This window comes from Trichoplusia ni, chromosome 6 (assembly GCF_003590095.1).
Source record: "Trichoplusia ni isolate ovarian cell line Hi5 chromosome 6, tn1, whole genome shotgun sequence".
In the NCBI taxonomy this organism is placed as follows: Eukaryota; Metazoa; Arthropoda; class Insecta; order Lepidoptera; family Noctuidae; genus Trichoplusia; species Trichoplusia ni.
Window position 1 is genome coordinate 7,530,435 of NC_039483.1, and position 21,877 is coordinate 7,552,311.

At 37.0% G+C, this 21,877-nt stretch overlaps 1 protein-coding gene across 2 annotated transcripts in view; it reads right to left on the reverse strand.

Annotated features, from left to right (window-relative positions):
- Positions 1 to 21,138, reverse strand: part of LOC113494690 (caskin-2) — a 272,172-nt gene extending 251,034 nt beyond the window's left edge. Inside the window, exon 1 of one of the 2 annotated variants that reach the window (XM_026873110.1) lies at positions 20,840 to 21,138. Coding sequence is in view for 1 of the 2 variants with exons in the window: in XM_026873114.1 (XP_026728915.1) it covers positions 20,840 to 20,855 (16 nt within the window). In the remaining variant the exon portion in view is untranslated. The remainder of the gene's footprint in view (positions 1 to 20,839) is intronic. The other variant, XM_026873114.1, reaches the window with a different exon arrangement.
- Positions 21,139 to 21,877: the final 739 nt, after the last annotated feature.

Here is a 21,877-nt window from a genome sequence, read left to right on the forward strand (position 1 = left end):
ATCGCTGAGTAATTGCAGAGCTACTTAAGCATAATACTGAATCATTGAAGCCAAGTCTTGCTATCGGCTTGGAGTATAGTTAAGTCACTGTTTTCCTAAACGCTGAGGGAGATTAGACATGTCAGGCTTATCTGTTTAACGATAAGAAGGGTTCGTCAGAAGTGGGGCATGAGTGTACCTAGAGATGAATAGAGTTGAGAGCAAGGAGCCTAAGTAGTAGAAAATTTAGTAAAAGACTTCAGTGGCCGCGAATTTATTCGACACAAAAATCAGTGCTGTGATTTTTTTAAACAATTGAATACGAATGTTTTTACTAGCAGAATTGGAAAACGGAATAAAGTATTTTAATTAAAAAAAAAAACTAGCTGTTGCCCGCGACTTCGTCCGCGTGGTTAGAAAATATAAGTTATGATTTATATCTGCCCTGTTTTTTCCACATTTTCCATTGTATCTTCGCTCCTATTAGTCGCAGCGTGATGGTATATAGCCTAAAACCTTCCTCGATGAATGGTCTATTCAACACAAAATTATTTTTTCGATTTGAACCAGTAGTTCCTGAGATTAGTGCGTTCAAACAAACAAACAAACTCTTCAGCTTTATATATTAGTATAGAGTATAGAGTATAGATATGTATGGCTAGTGTAATCCATATCGTTGAAGACAATTTATTTTCAGAACGTATAGCACTCATCATTAATTGGCAGTCATCAATTTGCAATGCTGGTGAAAAATACTTTAAAAACAAAAATTCTGGATTATATCTGAGATTGAATTATTCTCTTCTGGAAAAGACACAAGAGCAACAATTTGTAGAATTTAATTAAACATTGAGACCTAGTTGGCCCGATAGTATACAATGTAAGCCAATAAAGCAGAGCCTGGACTACATACTTGGCCGCGCTATAGTTTTTAAGTTGGAGACACGAACGACTCACGCGCACGACAACACCGCATTTACAGACCTACTGCTGTCGTGGGAACGAGATGCCACTACGCATTGTGTGTAGCGGCATCTCTTTCACAATAGTAATTCACCTGTCTTAAGATATCATAGTACAGGAACAGGTCGCTTAAGGCACGCATTCATTGAATCAATAGAAGGAACATTGGCAATTTAAGTTTAGCATTATAGTTTAGTTTATGTTTGCTTATAGCCCGCAGCATTCTCGTGTGCTACTAAATTTAAGAACTAAGCAGGTTGACGCTTTGCCCCTGGGCTTGAACAATTAAAACAGAGCGAAAAGCTAATTGAAATCTGTCGTGTAATGTTCGAATAGATAAAGGAACTCCTACATTATTAATTATTATACTAACATAAATAGATTACAGTTATTATTGTGAATAGATAAATGCTTGAATATGAATAGGTGGGTTAAATTCCTTGTAAAAGACTGTGACTATTAAGTTTTGTTAATTACTGAGTGCCTTAAAGCACTATCAAGAGTGCAAAATCTTCGTCGGAAACCACACGACAGTTACCCTCCGTAAGTAATTAGATAATAATTTGTTATTATGTTCAACTTTACCATTGGCTGCATGGGGTTAGAGATCCCTAAAATCCCAATGACCCTGACTTCCCAAAGTGCTAAGAATGACAGTCAAGTGAAGCCAAGTCCACAACACTACCTCAGCTTTCACACAACATTCGGTCTGTCTCACTTCCGAACAAAGTTGAACTAAATCGAAAGTTAAGAAGTTGGATTAAGTTGTTGCTGGCCGAAAACGATCAATCGCGCTATGTCAAGTCCGTTACCAGACTTTTGGAGATAAGATTAAAAGTTTGTAAGTAATGAGAAGACTTGAGATCTGACCGTTTCGCTGGCGTCGACCTCTTGCGAGACCAAGCTTCAGGGTCGACTTATATATTTCAGTAAGGGATTTTTTGTGTCATTCCAAAGGTAAATTATAAAATAATCTCTCCGATATTAATTCTCATCTTTTACTTTGTCTGCACGCTAATCTGAGTAGTTGAGGTAACCACGTCAAACCCACTGTGAGCGACGTGTCGCGGGTTCGCTCCCCGCGTAGGAGGTTAGTGTGATCCGACGCGACAAAAGGATTAAATTACTAATTAAGTTTAAAAAAGCAAGATAGCTCTTTGCAATAGCTTAGGAAATAGCGAAGACTGACGAAATTTAATCGATCATCATTGTCTCAATCGTAACAACCTGTTCCGTCGTCTACGTTGTCCATCATCTGTACACCTCAGCAAAGGTATGTACACGTACATATAACAAATAGCTGTTCCCTTTCAGACTACTAGAGCCTGCAACAGTGTTAGCGGATCTATGGCGAGGTGCGCGGATCTAGTCTTACCATTTTTGGTCGCGGCCGTCTCAACTGTCACGCGCTCGTGATTCTTCGCAGAACCAAAGGGTAGCTATGCGCATACAAAACGAGAAATGTATTCCCTCTATTCGATACCGAGAACGCCAACTGACTTTTTAAAACAAGTTTTGTAATTACGGTGAAAGATATGAAAGCGCGATATTGACTTGAACCAGAAATTACACAAACTCTTTGAAATGAACGCACTGAGTCATCTACATAATACACGCATTAGTAGTCCACGCTTTGTTCGACGTCCAACTAAAATATCTTCAGGAGAATAAAGCCTAGGAAGCGGAAAATAAGCTTTTGACGCTAACAATGAACTACACAGAGAGACTTATTTGAATAAGTCAGCGTAATTAATTTTGCATACCCTGAATTAAACACGCGCATTGTGTTGTACGAAATTTAGTACAATACACGAATGTGAAAATATATTGCAAGCAAAACGCTTGTTATGTTGAATGGATTTATTGCATATAAAAAAAATATTATTTAATCAATGATTCCTATGTATTAGGAAAACCTACATACACCTGTCTGCCTGACAAGTCAGTTTTCTGTTAAATTGTGAGCCATTTAAAACTCATTTATGTAGCCATGAAAATAATGAAATTTGTTTGCCACATTCAATTTTATCCTGTATTATCTTCTTCCGATAAATACATTCTAAGCAAATGTACAACAAACCTATATTCAAACGAGATATAGCAAAAACAGGTGTCAACGTAAGAATCGATAGCACACTTCAGAAGTACCGTTTGACACGCAATCTGCGAAAACTAATATGGCCGCTCTGACAGATGCCATTGATTTCGGTGACAGTAATTAGAAGTTGACACGAGACTTTGGAGTAACAACAACAGGTGCTATAGGCAATGAAAATTGTATATAATTGTGTAGACTTATGATCATTTAATTATGTTAGTTAAGAAAAAGAAGGGTATCCGTGCTAATAGTCGTAGGAGATAGTCGAAGGCTGATGGAATCGATCTGTTAAAGAAATCCGCCATCTTATTTATAACAGTACGTTTGCTCATAAACAGGATACCATTAAAACAACAGTCTGAAGTAAAACTGGTTCCATAAAGAAACAAATACTATCTTTAACTTACAAAGATTGCAACTTGAAAGAAATTCTTAAATTGAAATTCATAAAACAGTTTTTTCTCATACGATTCTGATTAGCTGTTACTGCCATAGGTTACCTTAAACATGTTATTATAAAAACATTAAGCATTCACCAAACAAACAGTTAACATTTAAATAAATGCCTGAGATGATCAGTAATTAAGAGAGGCTTCAACACTTGAGTTTGTAGCACAAACTGTTGGCCTACTAGAACCTCTCAAAGAAACATTTGCAGTTATTGTGGTAGCGAGAAGCCGCTCTACGCTTTTAGCATGCCGTCTCACTTCCACAGCGGCAAAAGGTGACTTGAAGAGTTTAGGGGTTGGTGGTTGTACTGGGCAAGCTAGTTGCAGGTGTCAGGAGATACCGATCGTGTTCGACAAGTACCGGTGGGACACGCAAGATGTTGAGATGCTGATGCTGAAGATAATGTTGTTGACCATTAATAAGATGTCGAAGGAGCAGGTATGTGTGCACACGTTATGTGTACAGTGTGTGTATTTATTGTGTCTGTGTATATAAGATATGTGAATTAGTAATGGGTTATTGCGAATGTCATCTTTAGAGATGGTGTTTTGTATTTAAAACACTTAAATTAATTATTTAATGAAATCTTTAAAAAAGTTTGTCAACTTTGTGTGTTACTTGAGTGTTTTGTACCCAAAGGGTATAAAAGAATCCCAATAATTGTCGGTCCGTCTGTAACCAGGCTGTGTATCACGAACCATGATAGGTAAACAGTTAAAATTTTCACAGTTGATGTACTTCTAATGTCGCTATAGCAATAAAATATACTAAATAAAGATCGCGGTTAAGATAATTGAAACATTTTTTTTTGGTGAGTAATCAATTAATTACTTATTCACTATCTTATCCATCACTCAACCGATTTTTGTCTTGTAGCCTATTTGTACCGGTACCAGTAATCGACAGTGGGGCAAGTACGACTTGCATTTGACCGGTTACCGAGAGGATTTTAATTTCATTTTCTGACTACACAAGACGTTATTATAATAAAACAACTTATGAGTATTATAAACTAATAACTTTACTCGCCTTATTTAAACATTGTTAACTTTTATCAATGAGTAAAAAATATACAAAATCTTTAAGTCTCAATGAAACTTACCAACACTTTAATACAATCAACATTCCTTGCAATACAATTCTTGAAAAGAGTTTTTATTTAAAAAAGTTTTCTTCACACCGCGTTACGACCAGCTACATAGTTTTACGGTAAACCGAAGTTAACAGAGTCACATTAAAACCGTCCAATACCGTGCACTTCTAATAAAAACTTAATAGCTTTTTGAATAAAAATCGAATATTAATTTCGTTCTTTATTGCAGAGAACCGTTTGTAACAGAGCGAGAATTGCGAGAGCAGATATTTTACTCGAGTTTCAACCATTTTAAAAGGTTTTTTTTTTTAGAATTGGTGAATTTAGTTTTTATTGAGTCGATGTCGTATTTGTTTAAGACCAGCTTCTTTTAAGACAGAATGAAAAGAATATCGTGTTGGAAACTTGTCTAAAGCAGGAATTCTTTAGAACCACATCCACGCCATACTAGGCAATAGCTTTTATGTAATATTTTTACGACTTTAAAGTGTGGACGAATCGCTCGAAACCGTCAAAGTAGAGATACAAGATACTTCTGTCAGTAAAATACATAAAATAAAAAAATTAAGCACTAATAAACTAACTAATTTCTAGTCATTAAATATAAACTCTATTAAATGACTAGAAAGAGTTTTCCAATGTAGTAATATCGATGTACGTTCTTTACTAGGTCTAAATAAACTCATAGATTGTCTAAAGGATTTATCTTATTGACATTGGTTTAAACGACAATCGTATGGGAAATATAAACATTAAACCTATAAACAAATATGGCTACAACCATTGTTTGAAAATAAGAATTGTTTTATTCTTCTTTTAAAACTTTTTCTTAAAAGTTCCCAGACATTAAAAATAAATTCGATTGTTGTCTACGCTTTTTTGTTGCGCCAAAACCGTACTTTTTTTTTTGTTTATATTAAGCACCATTGTTTGTTGTTGGTACGTAATCTTTATTGAGATAAAACCTTTTAAGTTTTCTTTACAAATAGATTACTTTAGTTTTACTCTTGCACAGACTTGCCAGGTCTTAGCTTTTAGACAGAACCTAATTACATTTTTTCAATTATTTGCAGACTTAAAGCAAAATGAGCTGAAAATTTAACATTTTTTCTTTGAAAACACTGGATTGTCTGAGTACCTAATACTACCTCATCAAACAAAATTAGTAACAAAGAGGATAACTTCAATTATGTCTCCCCTTAAAACATGATTCGCCTCATAATCTCCGCGCTCGTGATCACGGTTAAGCTTCTAAACCCTTGATATATAATTCAGATAGTAAAAACTCGGCTTTCGTGAGGGTCCCGCCATAACTCTCATAGGAAAACACCTGTCTACACAGCTCCGAGGATAAACATTTGGAAACCCACAATGTGAACGCGCTGAATAAAGAATTCTTGTCATACTTGTCTGGCGTTCCAAAACCAAATGTGACTTTGTCAGAGAGAGTGGGTGAATATGAAATACGATACAGTTTATTTTTTTAAATAATTTAAAAAGCAGTACTTTTTATTTATTATTTAATTAAACCTCCTTACAAAAAGAAACAGGTATGTTTTGTTTATCGTTTTTTTTTTAATATCCCTATATTATGTATGTTTTAGGACAGCATGTCAGTTACCTAGACGATATTTGACGTCCACATTGGCTCGAACGATATCCTAACTACAACAAATAATAATGTCTTGCAATAAAATAATTAATTTAATGGTTTCCCTTTAAAACAGAAACCATTTAACTTGTAGTCTGACACAAAAAACTACATTTCCCAATTTAAATTTAAAAATATGATAACTTATTTAATTATAATGTGACACACAGTAGATCAAATATAAAAAATAATCGTTTCTTTTTGTGCATAATTAAACTAGTTTCATATTAAACATAGTGTCAGTAGCCGCGGTTGTACGCACGTGGTTGCATTGTGGTTAACATCGCGCAAGGTTCATCTAGTATTACAATCAGCGCCACTTTATTTCAATATTCCCTACCTACAACAGTCTAACTAAAAGTATCAACAGTCCCCACATAACCGATAACTGTAAAATTTGTACGACAGTATTCGACCAAAACCCTCCTATCGTAAAATACAAAGCATTCGCAAAGAGGGGAGAAAATGCTCGATAAAAGAAATAGAACCGCAACCACACAAGTGGATCAAAGAGGAAATAGTCTGCGACAGGCAGCCGTCGCTCAAGCCCGTGTAACTCAGGCCAGAGGACATTTACTCTTATTAGTGTTGGGACAACACACACACGACGTCTACGATGTTTACGATGTCGATAAATTGATGCGACGACGGAAAACTTACATACTTATCGATAGATGAGACGTTCGTTTTAAGAATGCTGTAATTATTTACATCGACACTTGTAGCAAGTTTAATTAAATTTCAAGCTTCTTTACGGTTAGTTGTAAACTAAGAGCAGTAGAATTTTATGTTAGCCCGTAGCTTAAGCACTAGTGTTTAATTAAAGTCCGAACGCTCCTGTACACTGCCTTGTAGTTGAGTAAATGTTTTAAACAAATTACTTGAACAACACAAAACATTGTGTCGACAAAATAACAAGTTGTAATAATTGAAATGGTGTCAAGATTGAATTGCCTACTACCGAAAACAATTAACATGACATAACCAAATACGCCCACGTTTGTGATATTAATTAAATTTCATAAACACAAATTCGAAACGTTCGCGTGTTCGTTCAATTGTAATTACACGAATCCCCATGAGGGAGTCCCAAAAAATCGATAGGCAGGTGCGGCAGCCCGGCAGCACTAGACGGCATGGCGCCAGTAATTCAATCCGGTCAAGAAGGGAGCACGCTTATTGCGGAGCCCTCACATACATTACACCTCTCACTCAATTCGGCCGGGTTGTATCGGCCATGACTTTCCCCTGACGACATACCCCCCGCCGTCATAAATTCTCTTCCTGTGCAAAAGTACCCACCCTAATTAAGTTGGGATACTTCTGAATATTTCAAACGTGCTACCGGGATCGCGGGACTGCTGGGACAATCGCCCCTCACAAGTTATCACCAACTATAATTACACAGTAATATTTCAAAAGGTCTGCACTCTGAAACTGAGGTGGTCGTGAAAGTGTGGGAGGAGGAAAGACAGACTGGAACTAAATCGGGTTAAAAGGGTCGCGCACCTTATTAGATCAAAACTTCGCAGACTTTACACTAGGCGCTGTTATCTTAGGATTATGTTACTTGGGAATTAAATGAGCGTGAATGTGCCTGTGACTGAACAAGCCACGTCTGTTGTTATTAACTTATGAAGCCTCACAAAGAGAATTGACAAGAGATTTTAAATAACGACGTCTGTTACTAAGTGACGTAACTCGGCGAAATTTTAACATTACCCACATACTATTAGTATTCAACGTACTTTTTGTTGCAAGGCTATATTAATTTCGAGTCAAATGGTACAATTAGATTTTTTCGGATGAATGGCTTTTAAAATAACTCGTTACTTCAGAGCTAGAAATACTACAGAAAAAGCAAAGAACAAAAGAAGGAATCCGAATAAAACACGATCTTCCGACCGAAAACAAGTTAATAGATCCACAAATCTCCCCATCGCCTAAAGATATTTGAATAAAGCTCGGGACAGACAAATAAGGAGGCGGTCACACGTTCGCGAGTGACTTCAAACTGGTACATAAGTGTCACGAGGTGAATGTACGACACAAACTGCACCCTGAGCATTGCTCTAGACGTTTCCGTTTCCTGTGACCAATCGATAACAATATCTTCGCGACAACTGTCAGACACATAAGCGACTCGCGCCCGTATACGGCACATTTAAACATATTTTGCAGTTTCTACTCTTCGGTGACATTTTTGGTAGAGTGCAGATATGAACTGCCAAAGAGTCTTTTAACATTTTTTTTGCAGGTACATATTTCAAACCAATTCGAAATGATATCCAGCCTGTTATACCAGAAAGGTTGTCTTCAACTTTGTTTACCAATTTATGCGACAAATTATGACGTTTCAGAATATAACATTCAAGTAACATAATTACCAAGCCGTCAATTGACATGCAAGCCTGAGAATCAAGCACAGCAATATCCATTTCACATGCATATTTACAATTCATATCACTACACCGTTAGCCTCGCATATCATTACAAGAAGTACCCACCAACTACTCTCGTCATAAAACATGTATCTGTTCAGAGTCATGGTTTTAATTCTATACAGTTCTATACGTCATTGTCAATGTTAAGAGCCAATAAAGCCAGGTATGGTGCTGAATGCCGAAGCAAAGGCCTGCAAAGGTCGCGAGCCGCGGTTCAAGCACATTTAGCTAACTTGGAATGGGGACAAGCTTTACACATACGCTATGAAAAGACATTTGGGAAGGAATGACACGAGTGAATTCATTTTAGGATGTCATGATGTTTTTTGATAACAACTTTTTACGAAATATTCTTTTTACGCCAAGCCAAAAAAAAAATGGCCATGAAGACAAGTTTCATTTATACGAGCTGTAAAGCGGATTAAATGGTTTCAATCTCCTGGATAGAGGACCTGGAAGGATCACTTCACCTGTCCAAAATAATAACCGTTTCCACACTAAAAGTTCTGTTTTCATCTTCTAGCCTAAGATGGCATTATCTAGGCCCTAAGACCCGTTCAATGACTGCAGAAAAAGTCTCAAAAGGTTAAAGCATATTCCGAACTAATCGCAGTCGATGAAATCAAGGAAAATGCTTCTCAAACGTTTACGTGGAGTGCTCTCCGCGTTGTCGCGTCGCACATTAGGCCTACTCGGTGATATGTGAGCGAACCCGAATAGGTAAAAGGTCCTCACATCTGCTCCCCTACAATATTAAAAGTCGCGCAAAGTGGGTGCGAGTTCATAAAAAGCGTCTGAAGGGAATTGTATGACGGTGTTGAACCATGAGTGTGTATTGAACGGTTTTAATACACTCGCTTGTAAACGGGCTAGGATCTTGAGAAATATTTATGTACATATCTGTTTGTCAACACGGTTTTGGCAAACACCTCTAGCTCATAGATTATCTCAAGGTGTAAGTAAACTATTCAATTTTTCCCAAAAGGTTTAGCTTCTAAAATTCATTCAACCGAATGCCTTTTAAACTCCAAAACTGAATGAAAACTCTGCAAATTTAACCTCACCCCGATTGCTTTATTATCTACTTCCTTTTTTAATGAGCGTATATCCGAACCATAAACAAACGAGCCGGCTATTTCAAACCCGAATAAATACAAAATGCTGATTAGATGCAATCTGCCCACCATTGATTCCTAAGTAAGCTTTGCGGTTAAGACCGTTGAAAAATTCACCCTAGAGGCGGACAACTTCGTCCAATCCAATTACTGACGCGAAACTCTGGAAATTCTAAACCGATTATACGGAATTGAAAACATTAAGTACTTTACGGATTTCGACTGGCCCTCGTTGCGATATCGAACCTTATTTCCGGAGAATTGGTGTCACATTTTAACAGCGACGAAATGATTACGAAGTCAAAGATAGAATTTGGATGAAAATTATTTACGAAAAACTCTTATTTCGCACTCAGCGCGAAGGAAGTACTGATTAAGAAAGTTTTATAACTTAGCATTCCGGGGACAAACATCGTTTCGATAAAAACGTGACCGACGTTGCTCGTTACAACTTTAAGACTGCAAACAAATCAGATTTGATGGATGGTAAATCGTACAAAGTTGACACAAATAGATCGTTAACAATTAAATTACAGTTATTGCTGCATCTTGATATTTTTAAGGCTGCAAAATTTGCTTCATCTTAGTCAGCCGTTTCCTAGATACTGAAATACATACTTGCACAGGTTAGTATTAATCCACTTGCCAGGTTGCATTATTCATCATAGCGGCTTTCCGGAAGACGGAGAATTCAAACATAAAAAAAGAAAAACTAAATATCCGACTTCAATTACTGTTTGAATACGCATTCTTTATTCAAATTTCAATTAAGAGCAACGGTTTGCTTTAGCGTAAAAACAAAATGGCTTCTTTCACCGAACAATGCTTACCTACGTTTAATTTAAAAAATCTTTCAAGCATTAGTAACATTTCGCAAGATGTTTTCAATGAGTACTTTTGATTTATTGCTAGTCGTGAATTGTGAATTATACACGTGTATATAACAGCAAGAGTAAACATTACATCAGCTACATGAATATTGATGTGAACATTCACAGATTGCTATTAATTAGAACACTTGCACAATCAACTGGCTACAACCGTTACTACTTACGCATCGATTTGTGAGTTCAGATGAGTTTTTAACATTCTGACAACAAAACGACCCGAGAAATTGAATAAGGAATAACATCTTAAACATTTTTGTAATAGGTAACCCTTTGATGCTATGTCGATACTAAAATGTTAACGGTTAATCAGGCTTGGTGATGTACTTTTAGAGGGTGTGATTATTACATATATACATACAAAAGGACAACAATATTAAATACAAAAAACTCATATCCGAAAAAGTAATTGTTAATACATTAATAGCCGAATATAAGCTAGAGCAAATACGAACGCATCGCCCTAAAGGCTCGGGTGCTAGGATATTAAATGCTAACTATTTGCAATTTATGACAGCAGAGTGACCCTACCATTAGATGGAGGCAAGGAAAGCTCGCTGTTGTCTTCGTGAGTCACGACTCGAAAGTGACAACTTACACGTACAGACACTGATAAAAGTGCAAATTGCATCCGGCTGTAAAACTAAAGAACATTCAATTTAACAAGCCTTTGTAACGCGCCATTACACAGCTGTTTGTCATTATACAATCTGTCATTATCGATTGACAGGTACGAGTCTTCATATGACGGAAGCGTCACTTGACATTGTTTTTATGATGGGTATGTATGTTTCTTTACTGTTAAAGCTTGTAAAACTGTGTATCCAGAGTATTAAGTCGAATCGATACATGTTAAAACAATAGCCGTAAAACTTCAAGTTTTAAGAACCAGATCAGATAATTTCTACCCATTTGATAGTCAATTTGTGTATAGCAAAATAATGAAACGTATTGTTTATATTTCTTTCAATTAATGTCCGACTACCATCTAAGCATTAAATCTAATTAATATCTGTCGAATACAATCTGTGCTCAGATGTACATTCACGACTCGCTTGTCATAATCGGTATCAAAATTATTTAACGTCACTTTTGACGCTTCTTGTTAGCTGCCAGTGACATGACTCGATGTGAACAGATAATCTATTTACGAACAACTCTTTCAATCGCCGGATGACATTGTTGTAACTGCGACCTATTGTTTTTTGCCCAACTAACTGTATCGATTTTATCTGAGCACTTTCGATTTCTATTGTTCGAAAGGTGTAATTAGTGAGTAGTGACGTAACGTTTTGGCAAACACTTAAAGTTTTAACACTTAACCTTTTTCTTGTCGAGATAACTTTAAAGTTTGAAGACAAAGTAGCTGTTGATAGCTTATCAGTACTTGTAAGTGTTCCTTGCTTTGAACTTAGTTATTTATTTAGTTCAAAGGAATCGTTTTCACGAAAGCTGGCGCGATGAAATGCTTTGCGATAAAATGTAATTTATAGGTTTGTAGTCGACTACTTTTTGTACATTCCTGTGTAGGCATTTTTGTTAATGTGCTACCTAGTATTTTGTTACAGAGTCAAATTACAAACTTCATTTGTGTATCCACGCAGCAAAGGTCAAAGGTCCTCAGCCAACTCTATCAAGCGACTCCTACACGGACTTTCATAACAGGCTGTATGTTAGTTTCCTGTGCCTTTACGTAAGTCGGAGATGGCGCGCCACCGGGCTGCGGTCGTGATCTTGAACCAGGGCCATGCCATTGTCTCATTGACTAGTACTTGAATGACTTCGCTGTATCTCCTTAAGAAGTTTTCAAAAACAAATGTTACCTCCTTGCAAAGACGCTTCGGATGTTGTCGGCTTTGGAGAAATCATTTTAAATGGCATCAAAGTCACTGTAATTTATGTTGCCTATAAATCATAATAAAATGATTGTCCATTGCAAATTAATCAATCAAAATCATCATCCCGTTCGAATAAAATAACATAAATACTTAAAATACAAAGAGAACTTAATACCTTCCACATATTTGTAATCAAAACAGTCTATTAAATACATAAATCTCGAGAATAGTCCTCTGGGTTCCAAGATTGAAATGTTACGAAACGTGGAACAGGGTTTTGAAATGCAACTAATAATGTAAGGATCCGTAGATTACGATAACAAAACAATAGGGTTTGTGCAGCACTAAGTACGGTAGGTTCGCTACGTATGATAGGTTCACTACGTACGCTAGGTACGGAATGGTGCGGCTTGTGAGTGGGTCTGTGGCGCGTTTCCCACCGTCCTGTGTCCGTCCCACGTGGCCCGTCGTTTGAAATAAACATGACAGGCTCGCTCTCTCTCATTATCATTGAAACAGTAGACCAGGTGCCGAAGGTGGCGGCCATAAACGCTGCACTTTTGTAAAGCGCTTTCTTAACTGGACTTTTGACTTTCACGCTCTTGATCTGTATTGAAGAGCTTTTTGTGGATAGATAATGTATTTGTGGATAGATTAAAAAAAATGGTATATCACCAAAAATTTCATCGTCATCAGAAATCATCTTATTTTTTTTCATCGTTGAAAACATATTCTTATCATGTCTATTCGATACCTACCATTTTTAATCCTGCAGACTATTTGAGCCTATCGTAAAACAATGAGCGGAATAATAAATGAATTGTTTTTGGTGAACAATAGCGTGTTACAATATTTGTCTGTATGTGACAGACAAGCGGTGAGCAATTACACTGACAATCATGTTCGATATCTTCATAAATGTATATCTACAGATCAATGAATTGTAATAAAAGTTTTTTTTTTATTGCCAAAGACTGCAAAAAAGAGGTTTTCACTTCGCCTGATTCTTTTTTGTATGTTTTTACGTCAGAACTTTGAATTCGATGAACGGATTTTGTTGATTTTTTTCTACATTTAACGTGAAATAACTGTCCCTTGGTCCCATAATTTTATAAAGTTTGGCTTCATAGTTCTTAATTTAAAATCGGTAATATGTTTGTTATGCAATGGCATGGCTACATATTTCGCATTTCAACTGTTTTAGTGTTTATAAATAGTGAATATTCTCCGCATACTATATGGTAGAGTCTTATTTAGATGGTAGTGCGTTTGTCAACAAAGCCTAGCGTAACCAGTTCCAGTAAACGCAAAGACGGTATTATTACTAAGAAAACAGACGATATTTCCTAGGATTACAAGTTACAGGAGTCGCGAGATTGGAAAGTTTATGTAATCATTTACTGCATATTAGGGTGTAAGGATTTTCAGACAACATTAGTAAGGATTATGGAAGGGTGTGAGAATAAAAACTTTACAAAAAAGCCTAGCTTCAATCCTTTCACAAAAGCAGATCCAATGAACCGGGGTAAAATCGGAAATTATTCTCTGATTAATAACGACTTGTATCTGCTGTTAGTTAAACCTGTGCTGCAGATTAATAAGGGACAAATGTAAGTAAAATGTTAATAAAGAAAGTTTAGAAAAGTAAGTATTGAAGGGAAAGACTAAGACCGTTTTTATACCGTTTGACCAATTCTTCGATACAATGTATTTTACTGGCTTAAAGTAACATAGAATCTAGATATACAATCTTTGTATCAATAGATTTAAAGAATTGAAAATGTTAATTGTATGTGGAGACAACCTGAGTCGTAGTAACGGGTAGTTATTATACAATGTTGGCGTAAACCTCAAAAAACATCGCACCTATTTTAAACTTTGCATGGTTGCAGTAATTTAAGAGGACAGTGTACTTCACTAAAAGACACTCATTTCTTTTTATAAGGTTGTAACCTTCTACTTACTGCCTAAATTCGCTTATTAATTAGACACATCCGAACCAAGCAACAAAGTTGAATGCAAGTATCGTCTCTCAATGAAATATTATGAAGTTACTCGGCATGAAGGAGACGGCATTTCCTTGTCGAAACTCCAAACACACATTGTTAAAGACGGGAGCAAAACATAGCATTGTGAACTCGGTAGCAAGGCTAGCAAGACAGCAAGCTTAGCAAGTTAGCAAGATGGCTAAAGACAACCTCGTGACTCACGACCTACGCTTAATCAGTGAAGAAAGTCATACAAAATGTTTATTTATTTGTCGAACATGACCCTAAGGGTAGACGGTGCACTATGGGTCTCTGTTCCAAAGTGACATTGATTCTTCCTTTCATGTGAGACGTAGTTTAAAATTCAAGTAGTCGGACGACGCCACGTTATTTAATATGAGATGCCTGTTTTTGTAATAAACTTTTATTATATTTTAACAGTTATCGCAAACTGAAGTTATGGATAAAGTTTTTTTGTGTCTAGAATTTTTAATACATTGTTCCAAATAAGATCTATCAATTTATGATTGATATAGTGATCATATTGACATAGTGAAGTTTTTGATTGACACATCAGATTCATCACGAAATTTCTCTGTATGACCTAATAAAGTTACCAACTTTCAGTAAACTAACGACCGGTCCGCTAATTTAGACCTAAGAAACTGTTAAGATCATATTTGTACGAGGATTGGTTTAAGATGAGAACTTGACGTATCTTTCAAAATCAAAATAAAGTTCGTAAATACGTAAGATAAAAAAAATATAAAAGATGTGTCGTTCATATCATCATTACTCGCACACTGGCCGGTAAAACCTACGTTGCAACTCCTCTTTGAAACACAAGTCACAATGACACGTTCTTAAATTAAAGCTCTTTGAAAAAAGACAAAAGTACTGCGGTTTGAGGCTTTAGGTGAAGGTCGAGAAGACTGGCAGGAAACGTGTGTGAGGCCACGCGAGTGACGTCACTTCCTGGGCCGATGAACGACTCACGTTATGCTAAAGCATTCGAAGCGATAACTCGCAGTGTAAACGGGCTTTAGTGTTAGGGTTTTAACGATTAACGTACTAATTTTAACAGCGATTCCGATCGCCGCATTCCTATGGGATCATGTGGTTAATATTTAAGCCATTCAATTTCCTGTCGGCACCCATTCAAGTGGAGAAATTTGAATCATTTTCAGTGTCACAAATTTCATAACTAGTTAAAGGTTATAGCATCAATTGAATGCGGAAGATCGATACAGTTGGTCGCCGACGTGTACGGCGAATTTGCATTCGACTTTCGCCTTTAACGCAAATTGAATTAACATAAAGTTTGCCATAACTTTGACTGCATTGCGAAAAAAATAGTTTCTTCCACTGTTTTGTATTCCATGCTCAAGATTAAAAATCGAGTGAGGCAGGAGCTTGGAAGGCAACCTGCATTTTGAAAAGCAATTTTGTACTGGAGGGAGTCGAAACGAAACCTCATCCATTATTAAATAAAAAAAACTGTTTGTTTTAAATATAACTGTCTGATAGTCTTTTATTTTGGTATAATTTTCATAGACACAATGTAAATTATTAACTCATTGATGTCCACGACGTACAGGTTCGATCCCAATGCAGGCACAGTAACAATGCGACTTAAATGTACTTTCTTAATCATTCTAAAACTAAACTGACATACGATGAAAGAAAACCTCGTGAGGAAACCTGGATTAAAAATATTGGTATCCGAAATCGCCAACCCGCAGAGTCCTAGCGCGTTGATGATTGATTGATGATGAAGCCAGTGCCCAGCAGTGAGACGTATACCTATAGGTTTTGTTGATATTTAATCCAACCAACCGCATTGTAGAGTGTATTGCAACTCAATACCAACCCTAATGGTTTGATATCGGCACGAAAACAATTAACAGCAATACCGTTAAATTAAATGAACGGCTGAAGTATTAAGGTGTATGTTTATTGATTACTTCATTGGCCATGATTGTAACAGACGCATCTATCCTGACGGGCCGCGGTTCAACGCGCCGCGAGTTTATCGACGTTCATAAACCCGTAAATAGATCGAATGCAGTAAAACCGAGAACGCTGCATACACTCCAGCCACTGTACCCGTCTGTTTCCAATTTCACTGCAATGCGATCGATGGAATTCTATCGATATGGCCAAGATACGTGAAAACGGACCAATAAAACTTTACAGATCTTTTAAAAGGAAACGCTAAGCTTCTTAGTACTTTGATATTACCGTAATCTAGACTATTCTCCAATATAGCCTAAGTTACTTTAATTAAAATTACGTCCGTCTTTTCATTGGATATATAGTCAAAGCACATGACAACAATCTATAATGTCAATAGAAAACGCTCAAATGATGACAGGTCACGGTCACGTGACTTATAAGAACGAAATATTATTGACATGCATGTGAGCGACATTCATTGACGTTAACGATTGTTAAAATGTACCTACTTAGGTAGAGGTGAAGGCATCATCACAAAATGTTCAATGTTCAATGCGTATTGACAAACTTTAAAGCCAATAAGTTTTAATAAACATTTTGTCAGACATCGATGTCTAAAAATCCCGTTATAAATTCAAAGTTTCAATTATAAACCTTTAATCATATACAACCAATAACTATAAAACTGAAATATCAATATTTATTTATAAATAGCACTGGTTTATAAATTCAATGTCAATGCATTCCAAGAGCAACATAGAAATCGTTGCGTCCGGATTGAAAATAATTACAACAAGATATGAAGGAAATATCTCAATACTATGTGGCATTTATCTATAGTCAAGGCAACTTGATCTGAGGACCTACTACGACATCTTAAAATGAGATAGTCGCTAATGAGTAAAAGAGACAATGCTCTTCATTATGTAGCGCCCCATCCCACTTCCACAATCGCAAAAGCTAGACTTCAAAAGGCGATAGTAAGTGCCCTGGTCATTTGTTGAAACTTTCCAATCGTTAATTAAGCTATTAAAAGTCTTGTTCCTAGGTAACAATGTGAGAGCTAGGTTCTATGCAAATGAAATGTGACTTGCGTATTATGCAGTTATGAACTCTATGTGGTGTCATTAACTGCAGTTTCAACCTCCTCCTGGCACCGACAGCTACTAAGGCATGTATTGCATTAAATCCATATTTATGTTGGCATTGTATAATTGCCATGAAGACTGAAGTCAGTGAAACAAAATTTATATATATTTTCGACTGCACCGATAGCCGAGTGGTCGTGGTCACCACGCCAAAACCACTGTGCGCTACGTGGCGGGCATTCGATCCCTGCGTAGAAAAAACGTTTGTTTGATCCATGAATTCTTGTCTTGAGGTTGGGTGTCTATCTACATCTGACTTGAATGTTTGAGGCGTAGTGCGGGAGCAGTAAAAAAATACATATTTTCCTGCTTTTCGTCAGTAGTGTTCGTTGTATCATTTTTAATAATAATTATACAACGTATGTATCGAAAAAATATAATAACCAAAACACACATAGCAAAACACAACACAAAGTACTATATAAAATGACTACCTACCTTGACTAATACTCCTTTTCAATCTCAACCCCAAAATGAGCCTACAATATTCCAAAGTTCACCGGCACCATATCAAGAGTGCTCCAGATAAATGGATCACGTTACTTGATTAACCGGCGCACATCCCTTCCCCTTATCACCCCTGGGAATATTTAAATGGGCCCTGAATATATCACACCGCCCTCTCGAGGTAAACGAGCCAAGTAGACTCGTTTACCTGCGCCCTAGATTGACGATGTAAATAACGGCATCTTCATTAACGACAAATATACAATATTATACAATGCAAAACGAGACAACACCCGCACGATCTCCATTTCTTAACTTCATTACGTTGGTATTTTCATACATAAGAGCGTATTCACGTCACACACGAATTGGAGCGACAATTTATAACATACGTGTGATCTCAATCAACATGGCAATCACGCGCGGCGCCACCACAACTACTCCTAATGCGCTGCTATTGAAAATCAGCATTCACGGCACTAACGCGCCTAGTTACTCTCATTGATTTCACACAGAACAATTTACATGCTGCCGAAAGCGATAACTCGTTTTGACAACTTTATCGCATAAACTCATCAAAGTTTCATGATCGTTCCGCAATAAATGCCAATTGTATTATAATGCCGGGCCGGCGCGGCTCCACCGTAGTGCCACTACAGCGTTCATTTCGCTGAATAAGTAGGCAGAGAGTATGTAGCGAGCCTGTCCGAGCACTCGTAAAGTGTTTTGTACCTATAAATCCCGCCGCCTAAGATCCTTGTCTTCGAGCCAAGGTCTGCAAACTCATTCACAAGATCAAGTGGCAAAAAACTAGAGCAATGAACTGGGAGTCACGTAGGACTCTCATCAACTCCCAACGCACGTAGTGGCGTCTAAACTACCGCTCATTGTCAATATTGGAGTGCTGTTCCGAGCCACTGGTAAAATCAATAGAGGCATTATCGGTTATTAGACGTATGATTACTAGAAATTGTTTTACAAGCTAATGAATAACAAACAATGGACTTGAATGAAGTACACTAAGCGGACAATAGACAGATACTCACATTACTTGCTTACATCTACGTTTAATAGGATACGAGTAGGTATAATGCAACGGCAATTGTAAAAGGAATGTCATCAACACAGTGGTAAGCGACGCTCAAGAAATTAACTCGACTCCACAGCGCGACAATTAAAGGAATTAAAACTTTAATGAAGCTCCAGGGAAATGTCAGTAAAGTTTACGCTTTTTCATGTCCAACAGCCTTTGCAAATTAAATAATTGATATGAACTGCTGTAAAGCCGGCAACTCGGCTGTATAAGTATATCTGAACAGTAGACCACTCAGCACAAGGCTACGAAGTGCATCGCCGATAAACCGGAGATGAAAGCGACTGTTTATTTGATTTTCTGCCGGTACGTGAAGGCATATTAAGTAACCTTGGGCCAACGACCTGCGCGGCTCCATCACTCCTCGAGATCGTAAAAAGGCGTCAGTTGGATGTTCGCACCACGATACAGTATGGTCGGGATAATTAACTTCGTCCGAATTCTTGTTTATTGGCAGGTAAAGTTTGATAGATCCAGTTTAATTAGCCAACGCATCAGGGAATACTTATGAGCAACCAGCGATATGTGATGCTCAAGTAAATATTCATTACTTTTTTAAATAAATGTTCATAGTCGTCTGCGTCACAATAGTTTGACACTAAATCAATTGCGCGTCATTCAAAGACATTCACATTCACAAAAGGAAACATTAAATTATGCAAACATTTAAATTACATTCCGAACAGAATAATAAGTAAACAGCCAACGATATCGGGAATGATTACCATTGCATCATTATGTCAAAGGTACAATACAAGTTGAACTCCAACAATCGTCGTGTGACCTTGACCGGTGGAGACTTGGCTCTTGGAATAACTTGTTTCTGGAATTTATATTAATCTGAGAACATAATGATTTCATCTGTAGATGCAAAGATACAATATAATTTATCCATTTTATTGATAGCTGTGGCGCTCGCTACTTTGTCTAGGTAACCAGTGCCGGTTTCCCAATCGGTTATCGGGCCGGTAGGTAACCCATCAAACATTGTCGGATTATGTTTATGGACCATTTGTATGAGATCTGCTACGGTTAATGATTTTCGGTCATTCCTCCGCCTCTTGCGCAATTCTTTTTCGACACAAACTTAATAACTTTGAAATTTTTTAAGCCATTTTTCTAAGTTACTTTAATTTGAATCAACTTGTTGAAAACGTATCAGGTATTTTTCTTCTTTTCCATTTGTTCTTCTTTTGTTTGCTAATTGGTGTTTTCCGAATGAGTTGTAGGGGGTTGTCTAAGTATACAAGGAGTACTAAACATAGCTACTTAAGCGAATTGCCACTAAAGAGTGCTCTTTTCTTGCACCCTAAATTTTTGGCTAAAATAGGAGTTATTAAAGTTTAACATTTCCTGTGATGATAAATTCAAGGGCGAAAGTGCGAACCCTACAGCTATTATTATTACGCAGCACACCGGTCCCCTATTAAATTACAAACACCCCATGTTCTTGACATAATGGCTGCGAACGACAGTGTTCTCCGAAAAAGTTTAAAAATTAAAATCTTGTTTGTAACAAACTTTTTAATATTCCATCAATAAAAGCATTTTATTGTTAATTTGATTCTTGAACATCTTAATCGTAGGACGCAAGCCGGTGACATTTTCTCATATCTCTTATCTGTGTTTTTAGAACTCGGTAGCCGAGCTCATGCCCCACAAGCATGCTAGAAAGTATCTTGTTCTCACCGTTTATTTTCCTCATGCCGGCCCTAGACCTTCACTGCACGGCCAAAATCCTGCCCTCGGTATCGGCAACAACAAAACACACACATACGAAACACCAACAAGAACACCACTATACACACTCTTATAAACATTCGTAGATCCAATTATGTTGTACGAGTAACACGCTAGATAACCTGTACACACTTTTTGATTACTTGATAAGGAAGAAAACACTTAAATAGTTTATCACGATGCGATCTACACCCACGCAAACATGTTGCGACGCGCGTCAACGCCGCGTGACTGCAGGCGTGTCGCCGGCTGACACTTTGGCGCCACTCACAGCGGCAGGATCGTGAACTAATATTCCACGGAACAACTCGCCAACAGATGGCGCTGTTCTCAGATTGCAAAAAAACACTGTTTACCTACCAACGACAATACGATTTCTAGCATTATATTTGCACCGAAAATTGTAAACAAACACAAATCTATGATCAAAATTAATGTTTACATATAATTTTATAAAAAACACTACCATATCCTATTCCAATGGTTACACAGTACTATTTTAAATAGATAGCAAATATATTTTTGCAAGGGAAAACAGTTTTCACACATAAAACACTAGGTTAAAACTTACCTTACAACTTCTTGAAAAACACAATGTTAAATCAAGAATAGGATACAATTATGTACACTTCACTTCACATAGATTTTGTCACAGAAAATCACATACAATATTATTATAGGACTAAAAGAAAACTGAATGCTAATAGTTTTAATTTATACAATTCTAAAATCCGCATTGAATGAAATGCCGGTTGTTAGCCGCTACAACGTATAAAATCACTGAAAGAACTGTTCGGTACTAATTGAGTCCACTACGGGGTTTTCCACAATACACGGTACTAATAAATGCACGAGTTTAACGTAGAACACCATGAATAGCGACCGATAACACTATCCATCACCCCATTATCCTTCGCGACTTGAAGTTAGCAGCGAGCGAGCACGTCAAAATATACCATAAATAACATGGTAGGTATTTGGGGTGCG